The sequence below is a fragment of the Colias croceus genome, chromosome 4 (genome assembly GCF_905220415.1).
Source record: "Colias croceus chromosome 4, ilColCroc2.1".
In the NCBI taxonomy this organism is placed as follows: Eukaryota; Metazoa; Arthropoda; class Insecta; order Lepidoptera; family Pieridae; genus Colias; species Colias croceus.
The window spans coordinates 5,150,406-5,166,327 of NC_059540.1; the positions used below are offsets into that span (position 1 = coordinate 5,150,406).

A 15,922-nucleotide genomic window follows, 5' to 3' on the forward strand; every position below is an offset into this window, starting at 1 on the left:
TTAAAGTTAATCCTACATTCATCGATTCTGTTAATTAAGTACTTGGTAATCGTAAAGCGTCTTTTAATCGCTTTCAGAAATTTGTGACTCGACACGCATCGTAGCTATTTATTTACTATCTTCTTTATTATAAAAACTTTTAAGAATGTTTAAATTTTAATGATAAAAAACAAACTATTCGAATATAATACAAGAAGTAAAAATATCGTATCACGTTCACGTAAAAAATGTAATAACAGGGTATTACGTAGCATGCTGTACAAACTTGTCTCGTGGTTGTAGAGATCTGGCCGAGGCGAGCGGTTGCGCGTAGCATTTTGTTACACATAATCGGATTAGGAGCGAGTGTCGTCTGCCGGCGTATGCGCCTTGTACGACGTCCGCATATAAATACGATTCGGATAGCATTAACTAGCTACTTCGGTCCCTCGCTCTTCCTAAAAGACTACCCTCGTTTACTGAAACAAACTCATTGTTAACGTTCACAAACGTTATTTTACGCACAAACTACCTTTTCTCGTAAGAATCGGAATGAGAGATTAGAAGAGTAAAAGATTGTACGATCTCAAACACAAGCGCGTATGTATTATATGCATAAAGTGAGTGACGTAAGACGGGGGCCTACGCCCGCAGACTTCCATTACATGGATCAGTTACCTTGCGCTCAGGTTCACTGGCTAAAACCCTTCCTGCACCTTCCGAGATAACATTGATGATCCCTTAAATTTTAACACAATTTACGTTCTAACAAAATTACTTTAATATCAATCTACTCGACACAGACAAGAAGATTTAAAACCTTATAATTAAGTGTGATAAAGTATAAAATAATGTGCATAAAATCTAAAGTACACAACAAGAAAAAATAAAGTAACTAATAATATTAAAATGAACTAGTCGTGCTCTTATTGTAATCATGCATAGCGTGACATCGACGTTAGACGCTAAACTAGAAAGCTCAGTGTGGGTCTCAAGCGACTAGTCTACATGTGAGGTATGCTTCCGGTGGTTCCCGGGAAAGATCTATTTATGCGTGATGTTCCGCATTTATTCTGTTCGTGTCAAGAAGCTGTGTTAACAGGGCACGAGCGGTACAATCGACAAAATATTTCTCTCCGGAATCACGACGGGCAGACTGTACAAATGGAGTGCCTCACTTACCAAACTGGAAGATGGCAACTAAGGTGCTCCACCACAACTACCGCTTGCGTAACCCTGGGAAAAATATTTTTCTCCGTGAATCTAACGTGTAAGTTATTCTTAATACAGGTGATTGTTCTTATAATATAAGGTAGGTAAATTATCTCAACATTACTCTGTGATTTGCTTACGGTGTAACTTACATCTAACATGCTCACTGTTCATTACTAGTACTCAGTGATATTCAGGGTATTCTCTGGTTTCCTCTGCACAGAGGAGGTCGCTATAGTGTCTTATACAGATTGGTGTTAGTTTCACTTAGGGGACTGCGTTACAATGCTACGTCAATGTAAAATTATAAATAAAACACTAAAACCGCTAATCGGTACCTACGGTAAATAAAAATCTATTAAATCAATACATTTTTGTATCTATAAATACACCTCTATAACACACATTTATATAACAACTGGGTACTAATCGGTATTCTTTATACGGAACACTCAATACAGAAACAATAGTGAAGAAATTAAATTGTTCATCGAGCTACGCAATTCAATAAGTAATTACTAATAAATTTCTGCCATTTTATTACCATTTGCGTTAATTCTAAGATGGATGAAATTACCTGTAAAAGACCATTTATTTAGTTTTTCACACTTTTCATCGAGTAATATAAAACATTTGATTGAAGATAAAATGTGTATAATGTATGGTTTTCAGATTTTCTTCAGGTTTTCAAGTTACGAGTCAAAAACGTAATATCGAAGGTATTACTGACAGCTTAAAAATGGCGGAGAAAATACATAGTGCAATCATTTCCAAAGGGTGAAAGGTATTACCTAAGTAGCATTATAGATACCTGCTTATTAAACTAGAGAAGCCGTACATGTTATGATTCAATACAAACATTTTTGAAGAGTAATCCTATTAAAATAGTCAGGAAAGTAGAACTAAAAAATAACTCACACGTTTTATAATATTTTAATGTAATCTTAAACTATCTATGTTATTGTATTAATTAATATTAAACTTTAAGTCATATCTCTACAATTTCAACATACCTACATAATTCTTCAAAATTTCTTTATTACTTCTTTAATTTTCGCGGCAGTTGGTCAAAGTTCTAGCTAAACTAAACAGGTTTATTCAGATGACAATAATAACTTGGAAATAATAAAATTCATTAATTAGGCTTTACAAAGATAGTATATAATATATAAAACAAATCTATACATATAATAAATCTGTAGAAGGATCAATTCTGTACATTGAAAATATTGAAAAAATTAATACCAGGGGGTGTTACTGGATCGATACCAAACCCAAATATGTGATTAAAAAATTTTTTGTCTGTCTGTCTGTCTGTCTTTCTGTCTGTCTGTCTGTCTGTCTGTCTGTATGTGAAGGCATCACGTGAAAACTAACGGTTCGATTTCGATGAAACTTGGTATAATTATACCTTATTATCCTGTGCGTAAAATAGGATACTTTTTATCCTGGAAAAATACGTAGAAAAAATTAATCTTAATTTTTCAGTTTTATCCATAGACGTTGTTCTGTAGAACCGCGAACACACGTTGCGTATTATTATAGGCCTAGCCGTATTTGGGTCCAATAGATATTTATAAGATGTCATTGTCAGAGTTACTCAAAATGGAGAAATAAACCATCCACGCGAAGACCGACATCCGCGCGGACGGAGTCGCGGGCGGAAGCTAGTTATGAATAACTTAAATTGTTTTTTGAAACTATTACATTTACTGTTATGTTTATCGTTATCCTGACATTTTATTTTCATAATAACTTTAGTTCAAATAAAATTATGATGCCTAAAATCATTTTGGAATGATTATAGTTTGAGTTTAAGTTCGCATTAGGATAAACTTTGTATTTGGAATAATCGTCCATTATTTTATCAAGCAATAATCTCATCGGTTAGTGGGAATATTGAAAACATATGGCATGCTATTAGAAATGATAATTATTGCAATGCCCTTCAACAACAATGCAATAAACGCATTATGTGTTCATATGGAAACGTAAAATTCACTAAATACTAGCAGCAAGCAATACATACCTATATATAACGTACAGCGTAATATCGCTTGCCGCAGTATTGCGCGTATTCTTGCACAATCAAAGGTATTAATTACTACGCAGTGCAGAAGATAATATACAATATACGATTGTTTAGTCCCGTTTGACGTATACCATGCTTATCTTTTATTATTTCACGTATTATCTCACTACGATACTATCACAACTTTTCCTAACTCGTACGACTTTGTGTACCCGATAACGTTCCGATAGAAACGAGATTTATCGCACGATGTTTGCTTTTATTTTTAGTGTGTATAAGTTCACATATTAGCACTTTTTATAACATTTTTTTAAATAAATACCATATCTAAGTAAGGTGAATAACACGACCCGTGTAAGTATAGTGGAAGTAGCAACCTAGCTCTACATTGCACAATGATTGTTAATCATATACAATCACGTGTCTAGTTTTTATGCAAAATGACTGAAATAGTTATGCCAACTTAAGCCTGCAGATACCTGCATAAAATTAGAACGCATGTAAATTGTTCATTAGAATTCAGGATCACAAAAAAGAAAGGCTCAATTTTAAATAAAAATATGGCTGAAATAGTGCAATCCGCTACACCGCTACAATGGCCGTGTGAACGAGTACGATTTGTCATGTAATTCATTATATTAAAAGCAATTGTGAAGCAAACAAACGGACAATACTGCGACGCGTGCGGGTGCGGTGTCCGGCAACGGAGGTCGGCCACTCATTGCGCTCGCCAATTGAGATAATGGCCTCAAATGCAGATGATTACTGACCCATTCATAGGAAACTAGCTGTTAGTACTTCGCTGCGTTCGCGATTTATATCATTACGATACGGTACACTTCTATTAAATTAACTTAACGTTAAACACTGCAACCGATGAAATATACGTTTATCATAAATTTAAACAACCGGACACCGGCTTGTTTCAAGCTTTGTTACATTTTATTGGCATGTTAGAAATAGAAATTGGATATTGTTTAGCATTATTACATGTGCTCTATAATTTATAGATGCTATTTGTTTTATGACTGCATTTGATATATTATAGAGTTGTGAAAGGATGGTATAACATCTGGTTATGTTGTGTGCAACTGAACATAGCTCTCCAGTTTATTAACATGTGCATGAAATTTATAATTTATAATTGTTAGGTATTTACGATAGGTTTCATTCAACTCTGGTATTTTAAACATCGTTTAATGCGAGATAAATGCAATAAATATATTCTATTGCTAGTACTCATACACATTGATAATATGTTAATTTTAATACCTAGTTATTGTCTATAAATTGTTTATTACTAAGCCACAGCCTATCATAGAAAAATAGATTTTTGCAATGCATATATAATGTAACTAATTACAAGCGGAGATTTAATGTATTTAAAATTTATTTATCTACAATAAATGGTTATGCTGTCCGACCATGTTTGTTTAATTTATTCGCGGTATACGTTTTAACACTGGGTCAAGGTCGCAATGCAACTCTATGGATTGCCTCCTACTATTCATACTGCATGACGTTATTCACTTCCACGACGCCAAATTTTGTAATAAAAAATCCTTTTTATTCCACCCAACAACTGATAAAAACAACTTAATATCATGCTTTTTATTTGTGGAGGTTGCCTGAAATAAGTTATTCGATACTATAATATTTCAATTTATGCATCTATAATATATAAAATTGTGCATGTTATGAAAATAATAATCGCAATAATAATTCCAAGCAATGTTTTATTATTAGTTAATTCCCTAACTATTATATTAATAATAGATTTCATTCCTTACTTTCATTTGAATTTCACGAGAGAAATTCAATTATATCGATTAAATAATGGATGAAAAAAAGTATAAGTATAAAATCATACATTCTCTGATAGCACCTCTTTCAAAAATAGGTAATTCAATATAAAGCGCTCACACACTACATCACTTTTTACGAGTTCCCTCTAAAACTCAATTTTAGCGAAGAACCAAAGTGGATGTAAGAAATAAATCTAATTTATTGTCAATTAGTTTATAAGTAATTTGGTATAATTTTATTAGTATACAATGCAATAAAATTCAATGTACCCTTTAGTCGCGCGTGGACTAATGATTTACACGCTAACTTTCGTCGTAACTGAGATTTACGGTGTCACACAAATAGCTATTTTTGAAGTAGTTCGACTCTTCACACAGTTACTCTGTCTACGCTTCACACTTTAATTATAGAATTACAATATGACGAGTACTATTATAGCATTCGCCTTGAGATATAGCTCTAGCTCTAATATATATTACTCATTTCTTTAAGACATTAATTACTATCAATTGCCGTATTATTAATCATAACGGCTGTAATAACTAATAAAAATAATTTATTGTGGGCTGCAGTTTTCATACTAAATCTTCTGGTGCATCTTTGATTATCATTTTCAAACGCACTGTTATATATAACAGCGTGGCTTGCTATAAATTAGTAAATATTTTAGATTTTTTTATCGTAACTGGATGAGTCAATGTAATTGTGAACGATCATTTAAGGTCATCAAGTTAATACCTAATAGAAAATATTTGAAAAAAGGAAGAAAATTAAAAATTTAAACAATTTCTTGTAGGTATTTCAGATTTATAGGGTTGAAAGTGTAACTTCTACATAAATATAAAAACAATATCCAGCAAATACTTATATGCATATTGTGTGGTCATAATGGGATCGAAATATTTTATTGGCACGAAACACTTCGCAGAACAGAAATGTCAACGCAGAGTAAATAGATTCAGGCTTTTTTAAACTTCATTTTTGCATACGTACGAACGTGCCAAAAAGGTCAGAAAACATTTTTGTGCAATAAAGTTATTACGCGAAGCTATTATCGCCGAATTTCAGAGGCAAAATTTCGGCAGCAACTAAAGTGTTTTTATCGCACCTATGAAGTTTATTCGCAATCAGATATTAACAAAATAGATTTGCAATTTGTGAGCTAAAAATTAAATAATAAACTATTTGATTCAATGGATTTATTTTCTCATTGATGATCGTGTTTAGATAGACGTGATCCAATTATGACCCGTAATAACGTAGATTGCGGAACGAAGTTCAGTGACGTGACAAGAATCTATGTATGCGGCCGGGTATCAGTTAATAAGTGGATTAGTGCATCGGGCTATCATAGGCCAGCGCTGCAGTGCGTGCGCGCAGCACAAAGGTCGCCCGTCGTAGAACGAGGTCTGTCCTTTGATTACGTAAATTAGTAATACGCACTGGAAGGAACAACAATGTATTGAAAGACAAGACAATTGTTAAGTGCAAGTCATGTTAGCTATCAATATTATCCTAAAGGTATCGGTCCTATTCGATATCGGAAACTGCTATTCGAAGAAATATTATAAAATTCGATTTTATACTTTTTGGTTACATCGATGTTACATTGCATCAACGTTTCTTAACGAGACAAAGGTTTGTGTAAATTTAATCTTACGCTACATTATTCATAATATTATGTCGTGAATTTTTGCATAAAAGTAAATTATCTTGAAAAATGTTACATCCATTTTCAACTAACTAGAGTAGTACACTAACAAGATGGCTATCCAGTTTATCATCTAAATGCATCGCATGCCAATTAGCGGACGTTTTATCATATACGAAAGTAATTCGCTAATAGTTTTATGATTCCATGCAAATTAAATTCAAATGCATATTAAATAAATGTATTTATTTCATGTTCCCGATCTTATCACGACACATGTTTTGGCAGCAATCCAAGCACTTTCAGTTTTCACTTGAAATTGGGTACCCTGTTAGCGAATTACAGGTGTGTTTCTAGGACATGCCCAATATTTTAATTGGTGTGTGATATGTTATCCAATATGATGTTATGAAGGTTAAACATCTATTAAGAAAACATTGTGTGAAAGATATATATAATTATATGAAATTTTTAAGTTCTAAACTGTATCGTTATAGATTGTATTTTATTTATAATGCACAATACACGTGTAGATAATATCTCTTCCGTTTATATCTATTTCATACTAAAGAAATCCATACATTTTTTACTGCGGTATGTACAAACTTACTGGAAGCAAATGTAAATGATTCCATTAATTAATCACGTTACAATTATATTAACGAGATATTTATTCATGCGTAGATTAATCATAAGTATAATTACTTTTAACTATATATGTTACACCATTTTTAAAGATTTTAAAGTAAGATGAACAAACACATCAATATTATTGCGTCATTTAACCTTACATAATACTTAGAATGATTATTGTTTCTATACAAATGGATTGTTTCCCAGACTGTTAATTTATATCTATTACGTCGACTTTCATTTCAAGCTCTTAAAAAATACATTTTTAAACTATTAAGATTATGCCTATGGTATCTGATAGGTATCTATGTATAATTTTAGTAAAGGAACACAATATGAAAACTCATATAAATCACGTAAATACTAATTACATCGAACTCAATAAAGTTTTTAATTAATAATGCATGAAATGCGAACAATGCAGTGATGATCATCATATTTATCAAATAATCATTTGCCAATACAGTAGCTCCCATTGTTATAAGAATTGTAATTTTCATTCATAAAACAACACGCGGTTTTCGTAAAATTAACGATTATTTTCATAGCTTCTATCGTGGGCCTTGAGCGCGGGGACCGAATCGAGAAATTCCGTAACGAAAAAACCTCACGCTTCCTACTCCGACGGGCGGAGGTGTGGCTTGAAGGCATAGCATGCAATAGCTTTACTGCGGCAGTCCCCGAGTGCCACACGTCGTTTATTTATTTGGTAATAGGTATTATTAATTCAAACAATTTTGTCTGTAAACTTAAACAAAAAATTGTGTGTTTGTATTAAAATGCATGTGTTTTATGGTGGGGGGGAAATTTGTGTCATGTATACCTACTTCATTTCTGTAACGTAAAAAAATAATAGTTTGGAAAATCCAAAAGTGCACGCCTCATAATCTCATCCTTTACAATAAAATTGATTATTTATAAAGAGTACACTATAAATATAAAAAAGAAATAAAATAAAACAGTTGGAAAAGTAAAGAAAGCGGTACCGTAATAATTGAGCTATTTTTCTTGTGGCCCCACATAGATGTGAAACTGCGCAGGTTTAAGGGACTGACTACCAACTTATTTTTTTAAACCTTGGCTTATAGTATAAAGAATCGAGTTTATAATGGTGAATTTTGAGTACACTATAAATATAAAAAAAAATAAAGAATATATATAGATATACTTAAATTATGGAGAACAGTCGATATTTTTTTTTTGTTTATTTAATAACAATTAAACCACATCGAATCAGACCCTGAAAAATGAAAGGGTTCTATTCCTGAGCATACTCAAGCGTAAGAGAAAAAAAAAAAGACTCGATTAGTAAAGTATTTCGGTCGCTATCGTGTTAACAAGAAAATCCTCCGCACATACAGACACACGGACGTCCAAGACAGAACTTTTTTAAACTGTTTTTTAACTAGTTTAAATAACAAAAATGACATCAAAAATATCATGAATGTTAAAAATAATGTTTTTTCATAATATGTGTGTGTATGTATTATCCTACAAGTGCAATGTATGATACATAAAGACATTTTTAAGTTTGAAAAATCAGATGTTTTGCGCGAAGTGACAGTAGTACCCACCTCAACGCTTCGCTTATGAGGCGTGCAAAAAAATTCTCATTTAGGTAGAATATGACAAAAAATCCTTATTAGTAATGATTACTGTTTACGTTAATTATATAAAAATCAAGGAAAATGTACTCATTATTAGGTAACTATTAACTTTCAATGTGTCATAACACAATACGACAAAAAAAAAGCAAATGATATTTCTGTTGTTTTCCTCGTCATTTTGTCACAAAAAATACAAAAATCATACGCCATACATTAGAATAATTTTACGTAAGTTCCTATGATATCAGACTGATTCTCAGTCAAGGTCAAAGATTGATAGAAAAGATCGCGACTCATAAATAAAAATGCGAAGGGGCAGCCAGATGTGTTTATAAAAATATTAGCTCTAGATAAAGAGATTGTATTATTTTCCATGAAAATAGACGTATTTTCGTTATAGGTGTTTTGGAATCATATCAACGATAACTTAGTTATATTTATAATATCTTTTGTTATTATGGAATATTTTTACCATTAATAATTTTTTAACCCTTTTCTCATAAGTATTGAAAATACATGTGCCGCATGCTTTTATCATGGAGAAAAAATTGTGATATTTGTATCAAAAATCAGATAATGGTTTTTAAACCATCAATACTATTATATATAATGTTTAAAATACAAATTTAAAAAAACTTTGCTTTTAGCAGTCGCTTGACGCCGCCGTCAATTAGCATGTCTTTTGAAGATGCGCTTCTCGGGCAGGACGTATACCTAACGTCACCATACTAAACGTCATAAGGCTCAAAGTAGGAATACCCGGCGTGCGCTTTTCGCCCATGATTGCAGAGTCTCTTGTGTATTAACACCGGCATGTTATGTGACATCTCTAAAGAGGTAACGCGAGTCGGCAGCGTGAAGTCGTGTGCGCGACATATGAGTAATGACAACAGCGTAATAACGTGTGTCGTCTGAACCGAACGTTTCCAGATGTGCGTCTGAATGTATGGCTTGCAAGAGTTATGCAATGTAGAAATATTTTGTACGACTGACGTATGGAGCGGAGACAATATACGGCTATAATATATCTAAATCTTTACACCCTATACCGCTACAAACGCACTCCGCAGAGGTAATTGATTAGTTAAAATGTCACTTCGCTATTTCGAACTCTATTTACAATTTACCTACTCTTCATTTGATAGATTTTCTGTAGGTTCGTAAGAATGTTCAGTAATTTATTTAACGTTCAGTATTAACATACCATCCCACATTGTAAATGTGTGAAACAATAAATAAGAAGACCTACTTAATAAGCAGGTAATAAAAACGTTTTTATTTGTACGATTGAATTATGTAAAAGCTTTGGAAGTTCATGAATATGGAGGTATCTAAAATATTGCTGAAATGTTAGTTACCGAGCAATATAAACGAATTGGCTTGTAGAGCAAAAACAAATCTGGCTCTACAATTCATGAAAGTCATTTACTGTTTGTAGCTGTTATATAATTTTGTAATAAAAAATCATCGTCGCAGTCGATCCGAGTCTTTTTAAATAAGACTATCATTCGTTTTATAAAAGAGGATTATGGTGCGATTGGCAATAATGTGGTCTTTGGGAGCACACTCTATCCTCTTCGACCGTAGGCTAAATCTTTTCCTCCTCAACGTGCCGGCAGCCAAATGGCACGGAATATTAAACGTTTATTTCTTGCCGATATAAAATAAATAGTCTCGTTTATTTAGCTCACTTCCTGTTTAATAACTTTCATAGTTTCGTTCGTTCCAAAATAGACGGAAACTCTATCTATATTTGAGTTTTGTTTGATACAATATACCAACCTACTTGCTCATAAGAATAAAATGCACATCATATCAGACGATTTATTATTTGTTTAACTAGTGGGTCGTTTAGGACTTACTATATATTATTCAGGGATGTTGAGAGTTTGGCAAGCATTGCAAATGGTCAATTAAAATAGTTTGAGACGTTCAATAAATCTGTCTTTATCCTTAACAGAAAGCTAATGTCATAGAAATGCATAATTACGTTTATGTTGTTTAATGTAAATTTTATTAGTTACTGGCATCTTAATGTTTATACAACAACTTTATGTTTAAGTAACTTTGAAATGATATCTCATTTTTCAACAGCAATAAAATTGTAGACAATGTTTAAAAATCATTGAAACTAATGTTTCTGTTAAGGTTTCTGTATAAAGCAATGTCAAATGGTTAATATAATATTTAGTTCAGGATACATCGCCCATTTTTGCAAGTGACTACTATCAAGCTAATTTTCCGTTTGTAGCTTTATTTTTATGAGACGCCCAATAATTTCGTGTACGAGTCTCGATTGTGGACTGTGGTAGCTAACAGAGATAACAAGGATAAAAAATTTTGATTTGATGGTTCTCAAATATTTATTACTAACTGAATTTGTTCAATCTCAAGATAATTACCTAAATTATTCGAAAAAATATTTGTCTTCCAAAATCTATGGTTGGTTCAAAGAGTCCCCCTTTCCAAAGTGTATCGATAACGAGGTCATCATAAATGATTACTAACAAGCTGATTTTTTTGTTTTCACTTAGTTAATGTTTATATAATTCAACAGACATATTGTCCTACAAATTGCGTAATAAATATTTGAGAACCATCAAATCAAAAATTTTTATCCTTGTTATCTCTGTTAGCTACCACAATCGAGAGTTTCGTACACGAAATTATTCGGTGTCTCATCAAAATAAAGCTACAAACGGAAAATCAGCTTGATAGTAGTCACTTGCAAAAATGGGCGATGTATCCTGAACTAATTGACGTTATTGCTTGAATTTTTAATGGATTTCGAGTTTTTCTTGATATATGATATTGATTGGTGATATTAAACTGTGCGAGGGGATTAACATCAACTCTATCTATTTTGCTCTACCATACTACCAATGTAACATGTGTATGTATAAACTTGCATAATTTTCAATAAAATATAGATCAAAGAAATATAGATACGCTTTGTAGCTATAAAAGGCTATTTTTATATTCTAAGTATAAATCAATTAGGTAAGCAATTAGGTATGAGCCTGTTGATTGCGTTATATGTACGCTGATATTGTTGGGGTTTGAAAACATCATTTACATAAAAACTGCTATAAAATGAATAAAATCAGTATTGAGAAAATTTATCGAGAAACCCTCGTTAAGGAAATCCTGACACATATCAAGTGTAAAAAAACACATCTATTTTTTGCATTACGAAACTAAACATTCGGGCTCTCAAAATTGAATACTTGAATTATTCACAAGGAATACTAAAGTAGTAAACCTTAAGAGCAACATTTCATGTGAACATTACCAGAAACTTCCATCAAATGTTACGTCCATCGTCATTAAGTCAGGACCGTTTATGTGGATTTCAAATTACACTATTACTTTATCAGGCTACAATATTTTACAATATTCATCAGTATACCGCACCATTACTACGCCACAATAAATCTCTGAGGTAAACCTATAAATAGATATTCACGCGAGTAACCAATAATAACACATATCTACTGAAATAGTCTGTCAACAGCGGGTTCCATGTCGAAACTTTCGTAAAATATGTTTTAACTGATACCAAAATAAAAGTAAAATCCTGTTGCCGCCGCGGTAAGACGAAAAATTTTCTTACACTCAGTTCTGAAATCGCAATAATATCGTTCGCATATTAGCTTCAGTTTTATTATTCATGAATTTATGAATTCGTTATATAGAAGGAGGAAGACGCAAATCGGTTTATATAATTTCTCATACGATTTTGTTTTACACAAAGGGAATAAAACGTACAAAATGCATATTGAAATTTAAAAAAGTAAAAAAAAATTTGATGTAACATTTTACCTCCGAGTGTCAATATTAAGATTTCAGGTATAGTAGCGTATGGGTGATAATCGAACACAAATGAGTTTTTATGTAAGTTGTACTTTTTTAACAAATCAACACATGGTATTGTATTGTACGTATCAAGCAGCCATCAAGCAGCATTTTTTTTTTTAATAACTACTAAAAACTCTACGTATTTTTTTGTATTAATAATAAAAGCTCTATGTATTTTTTTGAAAACATACTATCATATTACGAAATTAACAGGAATATCAGGACACGGGACGTTTAACAAAATTCATAGGTGTTCATGGAACACGTAATTAGGGAAATTGTTAATTTCCTCTTCCAACTTTACGAAGCGCACTTGATAATTTTCGGTGTACAGTAAATCTATACAAATACAATCGCCACTAATATTCTGCCGTGTTTATTTCTGTAACGTTAAGTCGGACAACGTAAATCTTGAGCCGGCGTGTCAATGATATGTCAGGCGCGCGAAGTGAGCCAGATAATGGAACTCAACCTTTTGTCTAACCAAACAAAACTTATTCTTGAAACACTTGTAATGTTACCTACTTATTTAAACGGTGAACATCTCTAACCTTGCTCGTTCCGCAATGTTATACTTTGTAGTTTGTTGAAATATACTATTATGTTTATTTGAATAAACATTGTATCCATCACCACTGAGATGATTTCATTAAAAGTGTACAAAACAGAACATAAAATACCTACATATTAATGCATATCTTACACGTATCAAATTCCCTTTGCAATACTCATGTAAGTAGTAAAATCCTACCAGGGTGAACCTTCAGTTCACCCCCGCGTCCGCGTTAAAATGTAGTAGCCCTTCTGGCTAACATTGAGAAACACCTTAAAAAAAAAAAGTAAAATCATTTACACAGGTTTCACATCGGCTAATTAATTGGCTTCTTCGTTGGTATCTATTTCTCTCTAAGAAAATGGATTTTCCATACGTCATTAACATATCCTATTTAAAAAATAAAAAATAAATACAATTTTAAATGGAAAATATTGCAACAATATATGTGAAATTATACACCTACTTTGATAGTTTTAGTAGATACCACATTATAAATGTTTAAAGTAACTCCAGACCAGTTTTTTTTTAGTTTTTATCTATCTTTATGAAATATTCGAGATATGTGAGAACGGAATGAATAATATTTAATCATCTTATCACAGAGTATACCTGTATAAACGCAAATACGTCAGAGTTCACTGAGCCCGACTCTACAATTTGTTCATAGTTCAACTTAAATTATTTTTAGCCTATTCACGTTTGTCATTTATTCGTTAACAATGACTTATATTTTTTACTACAATTATGATTCCTAATAATATAATTTCAATGCGCGTGCGATGATTTATGAAAGTTTTGCATAAATAAATAGCGAGTTAAAACTATTAAAGGATAAATAGGTCATACGAGTCGATTATTTTCCTAATGTATTGATACATCGCGAATCTGAAGAATTGGCATAGACTTAGGATCAAAGTGCAGCGTGGGCGCACGACCCAATACCACGGGCGGCACATCACTCGCGCAGGCGCATGGGACCTTTTGCGACTCCACTTGTATAATTATTATTAATTACCAACAATGCGTTACCATTTATATTCCCGTTCAAATAAAACATTCCGATGGAATTCAAATGCTTTATTTCTATTCTGCTCATAAACATGTCTACTCATTCCGATAAACTATCATAATACGGATATTTAATTGACTTAATCACGTGTCATCTAATCTAGTCTAAGTTATCGTTTGAATAAACAATATTGAGACAACAAGGTCTTAAATAATTTGTAATAGTTAATAAACCAATTTGAAAATATTTTAAGAAAGAATAAATCATTCATTATTACTATATTAATAAACTTTAATCAATCTACGATAATCTGCCCAAATTTTTCAGGTTGAGGTTATGTTTTGAAATCTGTTTAGAATATAAGCCGGCTATAAAACTACTTCACAGAATTTTTCACCAGAGCCTTCAATACATAAAGACCAGTTTCCTTTGAAGCTATTATATGAAACAAAATGAAATGGCAACTGAGCCTGCGCGCGCATCCGGTATGGCCGCCATTGGACACCTGACTGCTGTTACACCTTGACATCTTTACTGAATTACAGCACGAATACCGTTTACGATAAGCGAAACACAATCAGAACTCTACCTTTTAGTCATAACCTTTCGGCAAACACAACATACCCCGCACGCATCGTCAAAAAGTTTGACGCGCATCCGATCAGCTGATTACCAAACTTTTACCGGTGTTTATAAAATGCAAATGCTTTTTTTGTCACTGAAAATGCAATCTTCTTCGCCTCTTTCACGTCGAGGGACACTCTTCCGTTAATATAGTAAACGTTTTAATTCAACTCGGTCGTCATCGACGTATGCATCGGGTGCATGCACTTCCGTAGTGGACACGGAAGTTCAGCCGGCGACTTGCGTACCTGGACTAGTCTGCCAGCTTAGCCCTCCGACGAACATCTTCCTGCAATACAAACGTGATGTTTAGATGCGGTAACCGGCGGAAGGAACTCCACAATAACAATAAGCTGGATACAGACACGTACCCCGGGTCGTTGGGCACCTCGCCGGGGCTGTTGGCCACATCCTGATTTTGGGTTTCCATGGAAAAAGCGCCAGCGGCGTGGGGCGGGCCGACGGGCGCACTACGACTACGAGCGAGCGACGACGCGGCGGGGACGGCTCCCGTAGTCGCTCGGTTACACTACCGACTACCGGCACAAGACTGGCGCGGCGCGGCGCACCCCTCCACGCAGCGAGCGCGCCGCCCGCCTCCCCGCCGCTCGCGCCTCCGCATCGATTCATTCACTCGGTATACAATTATTCATACGAGCCGCATGGTGGACGCGGACGCGGGCTCGCGCGGGCACCACCACGTGAGCGCGCGCCACGTGCTCGCCGGGCGGCCGCCCCGCGAGCACGCCCACCGCGCCGCACGCCTCCGCGCCCGCAGCCGGCCACCCCCGCCCGACCCGCTGCTTGCTAAACCCTTCCTCGCTAATTACTCCCTACCTAACAATATACACTTGGAATCATTCATAACAATTATAACACGACACTTGCCCACCTGCGACAAGTTTCGAATAAAACTTTTTTTTTTTTGAGAAAAATACCTAAATCTTCATAATTG

General features: G+C 33.7%; 1 protein-coding gene across 7 annotated transcripts in view; it reads right to left on the reverse strand.

Annotated features, from left to right (window-relative positions):
* LOC123691161 (RNA-binding protein Musashi homolog Rbp6) overlaps window positions 1–15,594 on the reverse strand; it is a 390,351-nt gene extending 374,757 nt beyond the window's left edge. For 2 of the 7 annotated variants that reach the window (XM_045635429.1, XM_045635426.1), the window contains exons 1-2: window positions 15,333–15,592; window positions 15,216–15,256 (exon numbers count right to left, since the gene is read on the reverse strand). In XM_045635429.1, coding sequence (XP_045491385.1) covers window positions 15,216–15,256; window positions 15,333–15,397 — 106 coding nt within the window. In that variant the 5' untranslated portion in view covers window positions 15,398–15,592. Of the gene's footprint in view, window positions 1–15,215; window positions 15,257–15,332 lie in introns of all 7 variants that reach the window. The other 5 variants (XM_045635427.1, XM_045635425.1, XM_045635424.1 and 2 more) reach the window with 5 other exon arrangements.
* Between the last annotated feature and the right edge of the window lie 328 nt (window positions 15,595–15,922).